The 17,882-nt window shown below is 39.6% G+C and overlaps 1 protein-coding gene across 1 annotated transcript; it reads left to right on the top strand.

The window, feature by feature from the left end:
• Positions 1–553: 553 nt before the first annotated feature.
• Positions 554–2,587, top strand: LOC133310358 (protein BREVIS RADIX-like). The gene is made up of 5 exons (XM_061511274.1): positions 554–667; positions 1,208–1,545; positions 1,748–1,880; positions 2,069–2,310; positions 2,509–2,587. The coding sequence occupies exons 1-5, from the start codon at positions 554–556 to the stop codon at positions 2,585–2,587; spliced, it is 906 nt and encodes a 301-aa protein (XP_061367258.1).
• Positions 2,588–17,882: the final 15,295 nt, after the last annotated feature.

Genomic DNA, 17,882 nt, shown 5'->3' with positions numbered 1-17,882 from the left:
TGTTCCTTTATCTACTTTTATTTATTGACCATTTTTTTTTTTAGTTTTCTGTTCTCTTCTTCCTTCTTTTGAGTTTTTTCAGATCGTTGGTTTTCGATCATGCTCTGATCCCGAGCCTCATCGAAGATTTCTTTTCCTTTTTATTTTTTTATTTTTATCTTTTTGTTTCACGTGAAAGATGTTGTTTTTTGGAGCATTGTTATTCATTAGTTGCATTGTAACTCAATTGCTGCATCTGTGTGGTCTTTATTTCGGTGCTTTCCCTGCTAACCTAACCATTGCTTTTGTTTACCGTAAATGGCCATTTCCTGTCACTGTTTCATTCAATGAAAGAGATAACCTTAACTTCATCCTTCAAAGACTTTTATTATTATTTTTATTTTGTTCTATTATCCATTCAGAACCAATGACTTATATTGATATGGTTCATTTCTTCTCTATATGTCATTCCCATTCTCAACTGTTGACAGACCCTCTTTCATTCTCTGGAATCTAACCATAAATGTTTGCTTGTTTTGTTGTTGTTCAAGATAAGATGAGCTTTTTAGCGAAGATGTTTTTGTGCATGATCCCGTGTGCCAAGCCAACCCCCGTTGATGGGGATGAAGATGACCGTGGGAACGGCACGCCGAACACAAAAGATGCCGTCAAGGGTCTGACGTCGCAGGTCCTTAATACTCTCTCCCTCTCTCAACAAACATTGCTTTTTTCATCTTCTTTTTCCATCTTGGTTAAAACAAACAAAATCAAACCAAATGTTTACCTTCTTCTTTATTTTACTTCCTTTATATTTGCTTATTAGTTTATCTTCTTCTTCATGCTCTTCCTTCTTCCTTATGATGCCTCTCTTAACTATTTCGAACCAAATGTTTCTAAATTGTGTGAAAAATTGGACAAGTAATATTTGGATAGAAATTACTGGAGATTTCTACAAATAGAAAATGTTTTCCATTGGGGGTATATAGTTGATAATAGGATATATACATATATAGACTTTCACGTTCAAGGATGTTGTTGTCATCCACCTGCATTTATTCTCTACCAAGTACATTCTCCACTGGCCCAGCTGTAAAGGTATTGTATGATGCTTTGAAAATGACCTAAGCCTGAAACCTTAAGACTCCATGGTATGCATTAATTGTATGGTACATGATTAAAACTTTTAAATGCATTGATGCTAATTTGAATTTTTATTCTGCATATGCAGATTAAGGATCTGGCGCTGAAGCTTTCAGGGAAGAAAATCAAAGCTGGCACCCCCGAGAGCATCAAGTATGACACCGTTTCTGAAGGGGGGGTTCCATACGGCTACATTGGTGGTGGAAGCGCAAGTTCAACCCCTGCTTTGGACTACACAAACCCCAATCAATCCCCAATTGGTAACACCACCCCTGGAGGGCGTCAACCTCAACCACCAGCTGGTAGTGTAGCGGTGGTGGACATGACTGGATCAAACAAGTGGATAATACAGATGGAGCCAGGTGTTCACATCACCGTTGTGTCTCTTCCTACTGGGGGCAATGATCTCAAAAGGATTCGCTTCTGGTATGTATAATATGTCCCAAGTTTTGAAAATATATGTAGTACCTTAGAGACCTTCAAATATATGTATTTATATATATATATATATATATGAGAATTTTAGTTGTTGAAAAAAAAAATTAATTATCATGTAGTAATAAAGACTTACAATACTTGTTATTCCAAAAAAAAAAAGACTTACAATAGTTGGCATTTAAATTTGAAGCCGAGACATGTTTGATAAGCCGCGAGCCCAGAGGTTGTGGGCTGAGAATTACGACAGGATCAGGGAGCTTCATAATATCCAGAATTTAAATCAACATGTTTTCAACACTCCTGCAAGGTCTGATGATGATGAGGTAATCTACAACTTTTACACACATATGATGTTGTTAAGAGTTAAGACTCTATTTCATCGACCTTGTTATTTTTCATGATACATCAATTCATGTTTATCACTATATCGTGAGAAGAGGTTGACATAAATAAGAGCTCTCTATTGGATTCTCGAGATTCATTCATGTACATTACTATTGCCTTTGAACAGAACTCGGGGGAATCTGAACAAGATATCCCAATGGCTTCAATGCTGAACACAGATTCGACTACGGGGAATTTCCATGCACCCGCTGGGAATATGGGGTATTTCCATGGTGGGATATCAAGGGCTAACAACCCTACTGACAATGACGTGGATGCTGAATGGGTTGAGCAGGACGATCCTGGAGTGTTAATCACTGTGAAGAGGTCAGCTAATGGGACCAGGCAAATTCGCCGTATCAAATTCAGGTAATATAAAATGCATATCAAAAACATGTTCCTTATTGTTTTTTCCTTCACAATTAGATGGTCGTAGGAGCATGTTCTTTGGTGAAATTAGGAAATGGTAAAATCCTAGATTGCATGTAACATGTTGCCAAATTTCATTTAAAAATTTATTTAGAAGATTAGTGGGTTTTGATTTGACTCTTTGTTAACTGTCTGCAGCCGGGAAATTTTTGATGCAGATGCAGCCAAGGATTGGTGGCTGCGCAACAGGGTTCGAGTTCATGCTCAGTATATGTGAAGCCTTGTTGCTGTGAAGAAAAGTGGATGTTCTAAACTGCTGGAATTTTCAACTTTTCTTTCCTAGACATTGTTATCTTCTTGTTGTTGTTGTTCACTCCAGTATATGGAGTGTAGTCTTGGTGATGGTCTCTTAATATGTTATAGTTGGTACTGTTTCGTAAGTTTAAGTTTGTGGTTCTCTATTTACTCCAATTACTGTGGGGTATATTGTTGTTGATTTATCTTTGGTTGAACATTTGGTAAGTTTGGTTATTTAAGACCAACTTGCTCTTTTATAATATATATTTTCCTTGTGTGGTTTATCAGCGCAAGCTTGTGAAAACCCTATCTGTTGATGCTTATGTATATGCCGAGTGCTGAGAGTAATCCTGGCTGGTTATAATACCAAGAAGAGGATACGAAATACAATTTAATAAAAGTTCAATGATAAAACACTAGTTTTAACATGAACACCTATGATATGCTTGAAATTGTAGCATTAATTTCTTCATGAGTGGAACTAAACAAAAATGAATTGAAACAAGTAGACTTCTTCTTCCAGGTTCCTTAGAAGACTGTCACTCGCCTACCTTCTTCTTCTTTCATCTACCTTATCACTTGCTCGCCTATCTTCTTCTCCTTCTTCCTCCTTCTTGTTCTCCTCCTTCTTGTTCTCCTCCTCCTCTCCTCCTCCTCCTCTTCTTCCTCTTCTTCTTCTTCTTCTTCCTTAGAAGAGATCTCTCTTCCCTTAAAACTTAAAAAAATATATTTCTGTTATATATATATATATATATATATATATATATATATATATATATTTCAGACATAATAAGCATTATAAAAAATATTACTTCGTTTAAATCATGATATCACTGCAGTCCTGTTTGCATAAAATATTTAAAAAATTTAAAAGATTATATATACATATTAAAACTGTGTACCCTATGAGAAAAATTAGGCTTTTTGACCCTTTTACCCTTAATTAATTAATTAATAACCATTTTGCCCCTCATTCAAAACTATCTATTAATCTGTCCCTCTTTAATCGATTAAGTTGAAGATTTAATCGATTAAATGGTCAAAACTGACAAAAATGGTTGACTTGAAGATTTAATCGATTAAATCTTCAACTTAATCGATTAAATCTCCAAAAAGAAACGAAAAGTAGATAAATAAGCTTTGCTTTATGGTTTCAATCATTTGATTATGTTGGATTGTCAATATAGATATAGTCCGAAAACAAAGGCCCCACTTGCTTTTATTACTTGGTGAAGGCAAATTTGTGAAGGAAAATACGCAGCAGACGCCTTTTCTTTTCTTTTCTTTTTTTAACCCTTTTTAACTATTAACTCTTGGATGCTGCAATTGCCAATTGATTAGGGGCAAGCTTGCAAAGTCAACACACTTGCTAATGCTAAATGCAATGACAAGACAACATTAAATGGAATTATAAAATTAAAGCTCATCCATAAACTCCTGTCTGAAAGCATGATAAAAATTGGAGGGGAGAAAAAAAAATCTTTCGTTCCTATCTCAAGTGACAAGACAACACTTGCTAACTTTTTGGAGATTTAATCGATTAAGTTGAAGATTTAATCGATTAAATCTTCAAGTCAACCATTTTTGTCAGTTTTGACCTTTTAATCGATTAAATCTTCAACTTAATCGATTAAAGAGGGACAGATTGATAGATAGTTTTGAATGAGAGACAAAATAATTATTAATTAATTAATGAAGGGTAAAAGGGTCAAAAAGCCGAAAAACATATCCTTTTTAAAATGTCATGATTTGAATAGTCTTATTTTTTTTCACGTGTTTCTTTTTTGATGTTACAAGAGAAAGGCATAAAAATAACTATAATAAAACCTGTCAATTATTCATATAAAATTTATAAAACTTAATTTAGTGTCCCAAATTCGATTTGAATAGATAAAAAGGTGGCACTGTACTTTTTTTGGAAATATTCCATTTGGTTCATTGCTTCGCAACTAATCCGATTCGATTTGAATAGATAAAAAGGTGGCACTGTACTTTAAACAAAGCACAACGATCAATTAACAAAATCACAACAATAATAATACGATAGATCAAGATACGTATGCGGTAGTTGTGCTGACACACTAAGATTAGTAGGATTTATTTACAAAAAAAAAAAAAAGATTAGTAGGATTTGACTAGCATCAATCTATATCTTGGATTGCCCCTTGTTGGGCTTATTACTTAATGGGCCCATCATATGGGTCCATAACAGTTGCCCCTCAGCCGGGCTACCTGGGTATCCGGGTAGTCGGGATGAACCTATGAGTGCGCTTTTTGTAGACTTGTACGCTCTTCTGACGAGCGAATTATTTTTTCTCACGGGATGTTTTTTGCCCCTCTTATGCCGACGAGTTGAGTATCAACCCGGTACCATGCCGATCTATTTGGCTGCTTCCCAATGTCGGCAAACACGTTGCTTTTGGGTTCTCATCTTCCCTATGCTGGTTGAGCATCAACCATATTGCTATTCTGAGTGAGGAATACGCTTAAGTTGCTTGATCCTGCCTGCAGATTGCCCCCAAGCGGTATTCCCGATCTCAGAATGCATCTGCACATTGACTTAGTCAACGGTTGTGTATGATCCCGTCAGTATTTTCATGACGAACCTGTGTCGGCATTGTACCCGGGTTACAAGGGCATGTATGTATGCCTACTGCTTGCCTGTGAAGCCGGGTAAAAATTGTGCTGAAATAACTTTGAGTTGATTATTACCCCAGCATCAGCTTCAAACGCGGTGAACAGCTGTATGTTCATACACGTTTCGTCTCATATGTAGGTTTGCGAACGATGATCATTGCATTGTGCCACGTGTTCCAGCCTGCGTACTACAGTGTGCTGCGGCCGTTCCTATGCTGTCATTGCATTTCGAGCGCATTTATTGCAGCATCGCTTCAGTTGTCTTGTCATCAGAATTTTACTTTTAAGTATATATATATATATTTTATGTGCGAGGTGGCAGTTTTGCCCTCGCCCTTTAGCCTTCTCTGCGCTGTGATTTGACGCATGATGATTGCGGTTCCCATCCACGATCGTGGCAGTTATAAGTTGAGGGTGAAAATACTTAAATAACCCTACCTTTGCGATTCATACTCCAGCAGTCGTTTGGTTGGCTATATAAGCCATCTTCCCCTCTCACATGTTTTTGTTTAGCTTTTGAGCATCGTGCACCAGCATTTGCTTTCGTGTGCGTGTTTTCTGGATTTTGTGCCCCATTTCTGCTTGGATTCTTCGTCTTCCTTCAACAGGTATTTGCACATATTTGTAGTTTTGCTCTTTTCTTCTCTCTTTTTTTGTTGAAGATGTGCATGTTGCATCGTCGATTTTGCTATTTTTTCCAGAACCTGTAAAAATCTTCCAAAGGGTCATATTTGCCGCAGTTGTATGTTCCTTCTTGTCGCAGTTGTATGTTCCTTCTTATTGTGCGGATGATCATCATCTCGCTCTTCTCCTCCTCCTTTTGCTACTTGACAATTAGTATTTTTCAATCTCTGAACAAATGAGGGGAAAAAACCCTTTTCCTTCAGCTTTGTGTTGTAAAGGGCAGGGGGAGGAAAACCCTGATTTTTTCAAAAAGATTCCTCCAGGTGCTCGTTTTTTGCTTTGGGGGATTCCCAGGACTAAAGAAGAAGAGCAAGAGGCTATGCTTCGAGGCTGCCGTGGTGGTAGATCTCGGCGAAGGGCCGAGGTATCGAAAAGGGAGTTAGGGTCTCAGCGGGGTAGAGGTCGTTCTTCCCGAAGTCAGTGCCTCAGGAAAAGTAGTCCATCAGTTCAACGGTCTTTACCCAAGACCACTTCAGGTTCACATTCCAACAACCCTGCTTTGCCCTATCCTTCCTCTGTCTCAGGAGGTGTCCCACGTTACTCTTGCATCTACCTGAGTTCTAAGCTTGTCGAGCACGGATGTGACTCGTTGGCCGAGTTCACTTTGGAAAGTTGCCGGCATGGAAATTTTGTTGGATCGATGTCAGCATCTGGTGGGGCCAATGATCCAATTACTCTTTCCGACGTGTCCAGCTCTTCATCTTCTAGTGACTCATCATCTGCTAGTACTTTTGATGCAGGTATAACCATTCTTTCCTTCTGATTTAAACTTTCTTGTTTTTCTAGGCATATATGGCATCTCCCCTAGGAGAGGTAGTAGAGAAATCTGGTTCTGCCGAGTCACGTTGTGGGCCTCCGCTATCCTCATTGACCTCCCAGTTTCCCTGGGTGACCCATGAGGTTTTGAATACCACGTCCAAGCTTTCTGCGAAAGACGTGTCTAGTCTTTCAGTTGGGTTGGTTGAAAACTTGGACATTGTATCCCCTGTAGAAGACGAACCCGTATGCTCTGGTGCGACTGAAGAGGGTCCTTGCTTCTTCTTCTTCTACCGAGATTTCATTACTCAACTTGGAATCCGATTTCCATTGGCCGAGTTTGAAATAGAGATACTCAATCATCTTCACATATGCCCTACACAACTCCATCCCAACGGGTGGGGTTTCGCTAAGGCTTTTGAGCGGTTTTGTGCCTACCTTGTTCTTCGCCCTTCCGTTATGGTTTTCTTTTTCTTCTTTCAAGTCATTTCTTGTCGAACTGGTCGCGAACCCCCAGAACTGAAAGGTTGGATTACTGTCCGAGGTGTTCCTGGCCGTAGACTCTTTAAGGTCTATACAGAATCTTTTAAGGGTTTTAAAAACAAGTTTTTTAAAGTGCGCGCGCACCCCGGTAAGGAGGTATGGTTTCTCCAATACTGTGGCACAAAGGAGGTAGAGGGAAAATTTCCCTTGTGTTGGTCACCCGATCATTTTCAGTTTCCTCCTTCTAGCTACCGCTTTAAAGAGTTTAGTTAGACTGCAATGATATTAATACCGTGATCGCCATCGGTACATATCTTCAGACGCATCAACATGCTAGCATTGCGTCTCTTATTTATAAATCTCAAGAGGAGCTTGATGCCGAATTAAGTATGTCTGATTCCTATATAGAAATGTTTCATACTCCGCATAACAGCTAATCTTCATTATTTTGCTTTATTTTGTTTGCTTTTCAGTTCCCCAAATGGAAAAGCAGCCAAACACTCCTCCAAGTTGGTTGGCCGCTTTGACTAAAGGAAAGAACGAGTCTACCTCCAAGTTGCCGCAGAAAGATAGTTCTTCTGGGGTGGGGAAAAAGAGGAAGGTGTCCGAGCTGAATCCGCCCAAGGATGTTGTTAACAAGTCAAAAGCCAAGGTGTCGGAAAAAGGGGAAATTGGGAACAAAGGCAAGGAGATCCCTACCGAAAATGTTCCGTTATCCCCTCCTCGGCGAGTGATGGATCCCCCTCCTCCTACTTCTGGTTCTAGTTTGGTTAAGCATGCCGTATGGGAATCCAGGATATCTGATGCTATCCGAGAGGCAGTTCTTCCGCCTGAGTCTTTCGCCAGTGCAAAGCCCTTCACAACTGAAGAAATCAAGGTGCTGGATGATCTGGAGCTTGGTGGCCTGAAGTTGTCTGGGCTAACGAAATCATTACGTTTGTTGAAGCGTAAGTATCTTTGTTCCCTTGACAAAGCTGCTGCCTTGCGGGAAGAGAAAGCAAAGACTGTTGCCGAGTTAATCAAGGTGAAAGAAGATTTTTTGTCAATGAAGGAGAAATATACTGAAAGTTTATCTAACTTGGGAAAGGCAAAAACATCTGATATGCGTCTAACATATGGAGATTTCTAAGTAAAAGAAGCAAGGAATTAATCATAAATGTGTGAAAATAAGCTCATAAATGCAACAAATATTGATTATTCCTTCTCAATCATTCTCTCACTCAATTTATGCATTTTGATAGCAGGAAACACCAAAAAGAAGTGAAAGAGAGAAGTTAAAATGGCGCGATCCGCGCGGATTTGGCGCTGATCGCGCAGGCGTCATGAATGCAGTCCTTGATTTGTGGAGTCGCGAATTTGGCACTGATCGCGCGGGCGTCATGACTGCATTCCTTGATTTGTGGAGTTTGATTAAAAGTGAAATTTAATCAAATTAATGAGTCAATTATGACCTGATTGATTGGTGGAATTATGAGAAAAATATTAAAAGAAAAACTATTGCAGTAAAGGACGCCAACACCTTTCTGATCCCCACCTTGTAATATTGATTAATATTTATATTTAATTACCCAATTGACCAAATAATTCACCATCTATAATTAATGAGTTAAGCCCTAATCCCTTAGTGATCTTAACCTTATTAACCCTATTAGAATCCTAATCCCTTAGAAATCCTTTTTCAAGTTAATCCTTAAGCCGAGTGAATTTTTCACATTTGCAGTTCATGTAGACTATCCCTAGTGCATACATGAACAGTTATCTTACCCTTTGTCGGGAATTAGAATCCCAATATCCCTATTGTGAACCTTAACCCTCGCAATCCTAATAGAGTCGCGAATTCTAAAAGAATTATGGGATGAAGAACAGAGTAAAATAAATTCAATTGAATAATTAACCATAAACTTAACCAAAATACAAGGGGTTCACATCAAGGGTTGTGACCTTTAGCACAATATAAAAAAACTAGCCAGACATATTCATGTCTGACAATTTAAAATAAAAAGAATTCATAAAAGCAATAAAGAAAAAGAAGAAGAAGATGAACGATCTCCAACATGAGCCTCCAAGAATTCTCTCCAACTAAAGATGATGTTGTTTTAGAGTTTTTGCTTCCTTTATATAGCCAGCTACTCAATCAGGTCATAATCCTTGAATTAATTCTGATTAAATTTCCATTTTTCTCATAATTCCACCAATCAATCAGGTCATAATCCTCTCATTAATTTGATTAAATTTCACTTTTAATCAAACTCCACAAATCAAGGAATGCATTCATGACGCCCGCGCGATCAGTGCCAAATTCGCGACTCCACAAATCAAGGTCTGCATTCATGACGCCTGCGCGATCAGCGCCAAATCCGCGCGGATCGCGCCATTTTAACTTCTCTCTTTCACTTCTTTTTGGTGTTTCCTGCTATCAAAATGCATAAATTGAGTGAGAGAATGATTGAGAAGGAATAATCAATATTTGTTGCATTTATGAGCTTATTTTCACACATTTATGATTAATTCCTTGCTTCTTTTACTTAGAAATCTCCATATGTTAGACGCATATCAAATAATTCCCAGATTTGAACTTTGCTGTCCTCAGCAATGTAATAGATTCAAGTTATCAGCAAAGAATAATTCAGTGAAAACATGGAACACAACATCTTAAGAATTCAGACTGCTATGCTGCATGTATAACTCTCTGTTTAAAATTTTCAACAATGTTTTTCAGTTATATCAAGAATTTAGACTCCAGCTTGAATATTCCTCATCAGTTTAAATGTACTCTCATCACACTCAGTGTTTAAGGGTTTCACATTTATCCATCGGTGTAGTAGGAATTCCATAGGCTTGAACTTATTCTCAATTCCTAAGAATGAGGAATCCATTTGACATGCATAGACTGATCAAAAGGTCTTTGATAGGTTGTAACTTGGCCTGGTTTGGGGGTGAGAATCTTTTGGTCAGAAGCTGAATGGAGAGATTGAAATACTGACTTTAACAATACTTCCTTCTCTTCTAGGCTTTGCCTCATTTTACAAACTTGGGATTCTTTCCCTTTCTTCACTACCTTTTTCTTTCCTTGTTTGCAGATGTTTTCTTTCTTTTCTCTTTTGAGCTGTAATTTTTCTTCTTTTCCTTGTTCAGCTACTTAACTTTTCCTTTTGAGAAGTAATTCGACTTTTCTTCTTTGATTAGCATTCAATCTCTCAAAGTGTGTCAAGAGGAACAGGATTAAGTAATTTTCATCAGGTTTGAATGAACTGGTTTAAGGCTCAAAGGGGTTTAACAATGGAAATTCTTATGGGTAGGCTATTTGGCTCTAAGTTAACAAGAATAAAAATGCCCTTATCATTTCAGTAATGCATGCAAGCCAGAGAAACAGTTCAAGTTCTAGAAACTACTACAGTGAGGCCTCTCAAAAAGAAAAATTTCTGTTTAGGCTCAAATCCTCACAGTTATAATTCAACTAGAATCGCAATTCAAAGTTTCACATCAAGCATTATCAAAAATTTCACCAAAACAGTTATAAAAATGAGCAGTCATCATTCGCAGATTAAAACAATTATTTGCTCACAGATATCATGCTTCATCTAACTCAATCTAATTATTTACTGAGTAAGCTTAGAACATGCTGGAACTGCTTATTTAGGAATTCTCTAAACAATTTCTCTTTTTCTTTAAAAATTGAATCTAACTAAAAACAGCAAATAATAAAAAAATTGAAGGTTAAAATATCTCCCCTTTTTCAGAAAAATTTCTGTTTAGACGCTCTTTTCGTGGTGTAGTTCCGCAGTATTTAGCAAGTCTCAAGTCTCACATACAGCATGCGACAATTCCCAGATTTAGAACGTTGCTGTCCTCAGCAACAAACTATACTAGTCGAAGGGCTAATTCTGCCAGGTGGAACACACACACACACACACACACACACACTTGTTAAACAGTAAACACAGAATAATCATCAAAGCGAAATGTATAAAAGGGAGACATAATCAAACCATAATCTAAAAACAACAAAATAAAAGTCAAAGTAAGTATCTTGGTGAAGTGAGTTGGCGCTCACGTCGTGGGTTTCACGCTGTGAGCGTGGAACCTACTACCATTTTTTTTTTCTTTCTGGCGCTCTCAGCGTGGTTTTCACTGTCTCTTTTGGCTGTCTGACGCTACTAGCGCCAAAATGGCGCTGACGGCGCCAATTCCCAGATTAAAATTTTTCCACATGGTCACTAATTCACCACTTACTTGACTTATTTAAAAATTAAACTAACCTAAGCAAATAAAATAAATAAATAAAAAACTATTGGGTTGCCTCCCAATTAGCGCTTGTTTAACGTCACGAGCCTGACTGGAACAATCTAAGCTTCAAGTGAAGCTAGAGGGACAGAAATTTTATCCCGATTCATCTGTTCTCCATGATAGATTTTCAATCTATTCCCATTGACCTTAAAAGGTCTGTCCTCATTGAGAGGGGAGATCTCTACTGTTCCATATGGAAAAACTCTCTTGATAACAAAAGGACCAGTCCAGCAAGATTTGAGCTTACCTGGAAACAACCTCAGTCGAGAGTTGTATAGTAATACCTGTTGTCTTGGCTCGAACTCTTTTGGCTGGATCTTCTTGTCATGCCATTTCTTTGTCTTCTCTTTATAAATCCTGGCATTTTCATATGCTGCCAACCTGAACTCATCAAGCTCATTCAATTACATTAATCGCTTTTCGTTAGCCTTAGATGGTTCAAAATTCAAAAATTTAATGGCCCATATAGCTCTATGTTCTAACTCTACAGGAAGATGGCAAGACTTACCGTACACCAGTTGGAATGGTGACATACCTATGGGTGTTCTGAAGGCGGTCCTGTATGCCCAGAGTGCATCATCCAGCTTCTTGGACCAATCTTTCCTTGAGTTACTGACAGTTTTTTCCAAGATCCTCTTCAGCTCTCTGTTTGAAATTTCAACTTGTCCGCTGGTTTGAGGATGGTATGGTGTAGCCACCTTGTGAGTGACACCATACTTTTCAAGCAAACTGTCAAACTGCTTGTTGCAGAAGTGTGTGCCTCCGTCACTGATGATTGCACGAGGAACTCCAAAGCGGGTGAAAATGTTTTTTCGTAAGAACGAAACGACCACCTTTGCATCGTTAGTGGGCAAGGCAACTGCTTCGACCCACTTTGACACGTAATCCACTGCAACCAAGATGTTCTGGTTTGAGTATGACGTAGGGAATGGTCCCATGAAGTCAATCCCCCAAACATCGAAGAGCTCCACTTCTAGTATGCAGTTGAGGGGCATCTCATCTTTACGGGAGATGTTTCCCGTTCTCTGGCACTTGTCACACTTCTCTACGAAGTTTCGTGCATCTTTGAAGATTGTTAGCCAATAATAACCGCTTTGCAGCACTTTCTGCGCAGTCCGATTTGCTCCAAAATGACCTCCATAGTCAGACGCGTGGCAATGCCACAGAATATTCGGTATTTCAAATTCAGCTACACACCTACGAATAATACCGTCAGCACATTGAAAATATAAGAATGGATTATCCCAGTGGTACCTCCTTGTATCATGGAAGAATTTCTTTTTCTGCTGCCATGTAAGATCATCATGAATTGAACCAGCAGCTTTGTAGTTTGCAAACCATGGATGCAACATTATGGCCATCACTTGCTCATCAGGAAAAGACTCATTGACCTCAATTTCAGGTCTTTCTTGTAACTGCTTGTCCTGAATCCTAGACAAGTGATCAGCAACTTTATTCTCCACTCCAGCTTTGTCCTTGATTTCCAAGTCGAACTCTTGAAACAAAAGCATCCACCTTAGCAAACGTGGCTTGGCATCCTGCTTAGTCATTAAATACTTAATAGCAGCATGGTCAGTAAAAACGATAACTTTAGAACCTATCAAATAAGATCTAAATTTATCTAATGCATAAACTACTGCTAGCATCTCTTTTTCAGTAGTGGCATAATTTGATTGTGCCTCATTAAAAACCTTGCTAGCATAGTAAATGACATGCAACATTTTATTCTTACGCTGACCCAATACTGCACCCATAGCGTGTGCGCTCGCATCACACATGAGTTCAAACGGAAGACTCCAGTCTGGTGCCGTCAACACAGGCGCCGTGGTAAGCTTTTCCTTCAACACATTGAATGCATTGAGGCAAGCTTCATCAAAGAGGAAGTCTTGATCCTTCATCAACAGCTGGCTAAGAGGCTTTGCAATCTTTGAGAAATCCTTGATGAATCTCCGGTAGAAACCTGCATGACCTAAGAAACTTCGCACACCATTAATATTAACGAGAGGGGGAAGTTTTTCAATTATAACCAACTTAGCCTTATCCACCTCAATGCCCATTTTAGAAATTTTATGGCCTAATACTATGCCATCTTGTACCATGAAATGACACTTTTCCCAATTTAAAACCAAATTAGTTTCCTGGCATCTTTTTAAAACCTTAGCTAAGTTAACTAAGCATGAATCAAAGCAGGAACCAAACACAGAAAAATCGTCCATAAAAACCTCTAATTTTTTTCTACCATATCAGAAAAGATAGAAAGCATACACCTTTGAAACGTCGTGGGTGCATTGCAGAGGCCGAATGGCATCATTCTGTAGGCAAAGACTCCAAATGGGAATGTAAAAGCTGTCTTCTCCTGATCCTCTGGTGCAACTGGGATTTGGTTGTAGCCGGGATAACCATCCAAGAAACAGTAATACGCATGACCGGCTAACCTTTCCAGCATTTGATCAATAAATGGCAGAGGAAAATGATCCTTTCTGGTGGCATCATTTAAACTTCTGTAGTCCACGCACATCCTCCAGCCAGTAATGGTTCGGGTTGGAATCAACTCATTCTGATCGTTCTTCACGACAGTCAATCCTCCTTTCTTTGGAACTGTCTGGACTGGACTCACCCATGCAGTGTCAGAAATGGGGTATATCATTCCAGCATCCAGGAGCTTCATCACTTCCTTGCGGACTACTTCCTTCATTGTTGGGTTTAGTCTCCTCTGAGGCTGTCTCACTGGTTTAATATTGTCCTCCATTAGAATCTTGTGAGTACAGAAGGATGGGTTGATTCCCTTCAAGTCAGAAATAGACCATCCAATGGTCGTCTTGTGCTCTTTGAGCACTCTCAACAGCTTCTTTTCTTCAGTTGGAGACAAATCTTTATTGATGATGACTGGGAATTGTTTTTCATCTCCCAAGAAGGCATACTTTAGAGTTTCTGGCAACTCTTTTAATTCTACCGTTGGTGCTAATGGAACTGAATCATCTTCTTTCTTTTCTAACACCTCATAGATAGATTCTCGCCCTTCTTGTGGAGCTCCTTCATCTTGATCGTCAAATTCATCTTCAGTCTCTTGATCATCAAAATGCACTTCTTGTACTGCTTCATCAATCACATCAAGTCTGAAGTAGTCACTGGGGTCAGATGAGTTCTTCATAGCTTTAAACACGTTGATTGTGATTGTCTCATCGTTCATCCGTAACTCGAGCTTTCCTTGTTCGACGTCAATCAAAGCCCGAGCTGTGGCCAAGAATGGCCTTCCAAGCAGAAGAGGTATTTCAGTTTCTTCTTTCATATCCAACACAATGAAATCAGCAGGGAAGATAAACTTGTCAACCTTGACAAGGACATCCTCTAGTATCCCATTGGGTCTCCTTGTTGAACGGTCAGCTAATTGTAAAGAGACCATGGTTGGCTTCAGTTCAGAAATTCCCAATTTTTTGCATATTGACAGTGGCATCAAGTTGATGCTTGCTCCAAGGTCGCATAATGCCCGGCCAACATTGGTGTTGCCTATCGCAATTGGGATGTTGAAACTTCCCGGATCTTGAAGCTTTGGTGGGAACTTCTTCTGAATGATGACACTGCACTCTTCAGTAAGTGCTACTGTCTCACAATCCTGCAACTTATGCTTTCTAGACAATAAATCTTTCATGAATTTAGCATAGTTAGGCATGTTAGCAAGAGCTTCAGCAAATGGAATATTAATATGCAATTTTTTAAACATTTCTAAAAACCTGGCATACTGTTGTTTTTGTGCTTGCTACTTGAGCTTCATAAGATATGGAGGTTTCTCAAAACGAGAATAATCCATCAGTTTCTTTGGAGCTTCAACAGCTTTCTCCTTTGCTTCTTCTTCGTCAGCCTTGCAGGTTCTCCTTCCTCATGCTCCAGCTCAGGTGTTGGCTCATCAACTTTCTTTGGCTGAACTGATTTCGGCTTTTCTTGATAAGTGATCACAATTCCACTCCTTGTCACAATGGACTTGCATTCCTCCTTTGGATTCATAATTGTATCACTTGGGAACTGTCCTTGAGACCTTTCAGCCAACCTTCTAGACAACTGGCCTATTTGACTCTCCAAGTTTCGAATGGAAGCATCCTGGTTCTTGTGGTGGGCTCTGGTCTCCATTATGTGATCATTGGTGGTCTTGGCCAGCTGTATCATCGCTTTCTCCAATTCGGATGGCTCTTTTTGTTGCAGCGGAGGAGGTTGCAGATAGTTGTTGGATTTATAATCCAAGCCGCTCCCTTGATTCCTCCTTTGAAAGTTGTTCCCTTGGCCACCATTCTGAATCCTTTGATAACTTTGAGTGTTCTGTGGAGGCCTTGGATCATACCAAATTCCATTGACCTGGAATGGTTCAGCTCTATTGAGTGTAGGGCACTCATTAGTATCATGCGGCTCCTTACAATACTCACAGTCGAATACATCTACCTTGGATGTTGAGAGCTGCATCTTGTCGAGCTTGGCAGTCAAACTGGCCAGCTGCTGCGAAATCATCTTTTGTTCAGCTAACGAGGCGTCAGTGTTCCCCAGTTGTAAAATTCCCCTTTTGGGATGAGCTGGTTGAACTAGAGGAACTGTAGTCGACGCATTATCATTCCGTGCCAGATAATCAATCAGCTCCAGGGTTTCAGCTGCCGTCTTCTTTCCGATGGTTCCACCGGCTGCACCATTAACAACCATCCTGGTATCTGGTGTTATCCCATTGTAGAAGACTCTGACCTTCTTCTCATCTGGAAAGTCATATTGGGGGCACTTTCTGATCAACTCCTGGAATCTAGTCCAGGCTGCATAGAGAGTCTCTCCCGGCTGCTGAATGAAGTTGGTGATTTCGTTCACCAACTTATTGTACTTTTCCCGAGAAAAATGCTCAGCAAAGAATTTAGCGGCTAGATCGTCCCATGTTCGGATACTGTTAGGAGCTTGGCGATTTAGCCATCTAAGTGTTTTTCCAGTCAAAGTAAAAGGAAACAGCCTGAGTCTGATTGCATCGTCAGACACTCCATGATGCTTAGTGGTGTCACAGATTCTCAGAAATCTGTCCATAAAGTCATGAGGATCTTCGTAATCCTCTCCACCAAAAGGGTTCTTCTCCACCAAATTAATCAGAGACGGGTTGATGTCAAAGTTGTTGGCATCAATCTGTGGCCGGACAATGCTGGAGTTCGGCCTAGTGAACATAGGAGCCAAAATTGACTCCATTAGCTCTCCTCTGGGAGGTGGAAGTGGAGTCAATTTTCTCAAATCTCAATCTTTGATTTTTAATCTCTTCAAATTTCTCTTTGAATTATTCACGAAATATTGAATAGTTCACAATTGTTACAAATACCATTATTTTCAAACCAACCCTTGTTCATCCAATAAGAAAGGAATAGTTAAATTTAAATCCGGTGCCTCAATCCTCGTGGGACGATATCTTACTCACTTTTATTACTTGGTACGATCGGTGCACTTCCCGATTTTACGCAACAACATCCTTGACGCAACTTCAACGTGATCATGAGAAGCTTCAATATCTTCATGCTAGCAACAACAAGAGTTTGAGTGATTTCAAAATCGTATATGAGAAGGCAGAGGGGGAAATGAAGTTAGCCCAGGACAATTTGAAGGAAGCTAGGGTCCAGTTGAGTGAAGCTCAGGACGAAGCTCAACTCTACCGGGGTGAACTTGAAAAATCTATCACTGGTTCCTTTTACAATGCCCTAAGCCAACTGCAAATTCTGAATCCAGATTTGCTTTTGAATGTGGTTGACCTAAGCCCTCGTGCCTATGTTGTTGATGGCCAAATCATGTTCCCAGCGACCGCCTCCCCTTCCCGCGTTTCGGTTTCACAGTCTGAGAAATTTGCTGCCGTCGAGGATGGTGAGGAGGCTACCAACCAATCCGGCAAGGAGGTTGTGGTGCTAAAAGATGATCCTGCCAACCCGTTGAAATGAAGAGCCGGGATGCCGGTTGGATTTGTAGTTTGTTGGGATCCTTTGGGTCCCTTTTTGGTTTATCATGAATATTGCCGGTTTTATCCCGGTTTGAATTTTGTTTCCGAGACATACAACTATGTATTTGAATGCCTTGCTTTATAATATGTTGTTTTGCATTTCTTGATTCTGAATTTTCCATAGATGCATTTATCTAGGTAGTTGATTTGTCAGAATCTAGTACGCCGTTGCAGTAATGCTTTTGCTTAGGCAACTTTACGAGGTGGCCATAACCCGGATATGCCCCCAGCATTAGGATTTCCTAAGTGGCCGAGTTACAAATCCGAGTTACAGAGATATACCTTTTCTTCATACTTGATGATTGATACACCAAGGTTGCATTATTTTTCAGTAATTAGGTGAAATGTTCATCCCAATTTGTTGTCGTAAACTCGTGCATCATACGAGTTTTTTAATTCATGACCTGGCTGAGGTCAAAGCATCGTATGGATT

Source organism: Gastrolobium bilobum, unplaced genomic scaffold, assembly GCF_033153095.1.
Source record: "Gastrolobium bilobum isolate Gb01-03AN ecotype WA unplaced genomic scaffold, APGP_CSIRO_Gbil_v1 utg2626, whole genome shotgun sequence".
NCBI lineage: Eukaryota > Viridiplantae > Streptophyta > Magnoliopsida > Fabales > Fabaceae > Gastrolobium > Gastrolobium bilobum.
This window is presented reverse-complemented; position numbering and strand designations above follow the sequence as displayed.

Bases quoted from the DNA above. Each gene is read 5' to 3' on its own strand.
- LOC133310358 (XM_061511274.1), top strand. From the start codon at position 554: ATGTTTTTGTGCATGATCCCGTGTGCCAAGCCAACCCCCGTTGATGGG. The intron at 668-1,207 runs GTCCTTAATACT...CTGCATATGCAG, and splicing joins TCAAGGGTCTGACGTCGCAG to ATTAAGGATCTGGCGCTGAA. The intron at 2,311-2,508 runs GTAATATAAAAT...AACTGTCTGCAG, and splicing joins ATTCGCCGTATCAAATTCAG to CCGGGAAATTTTTGATGCAG.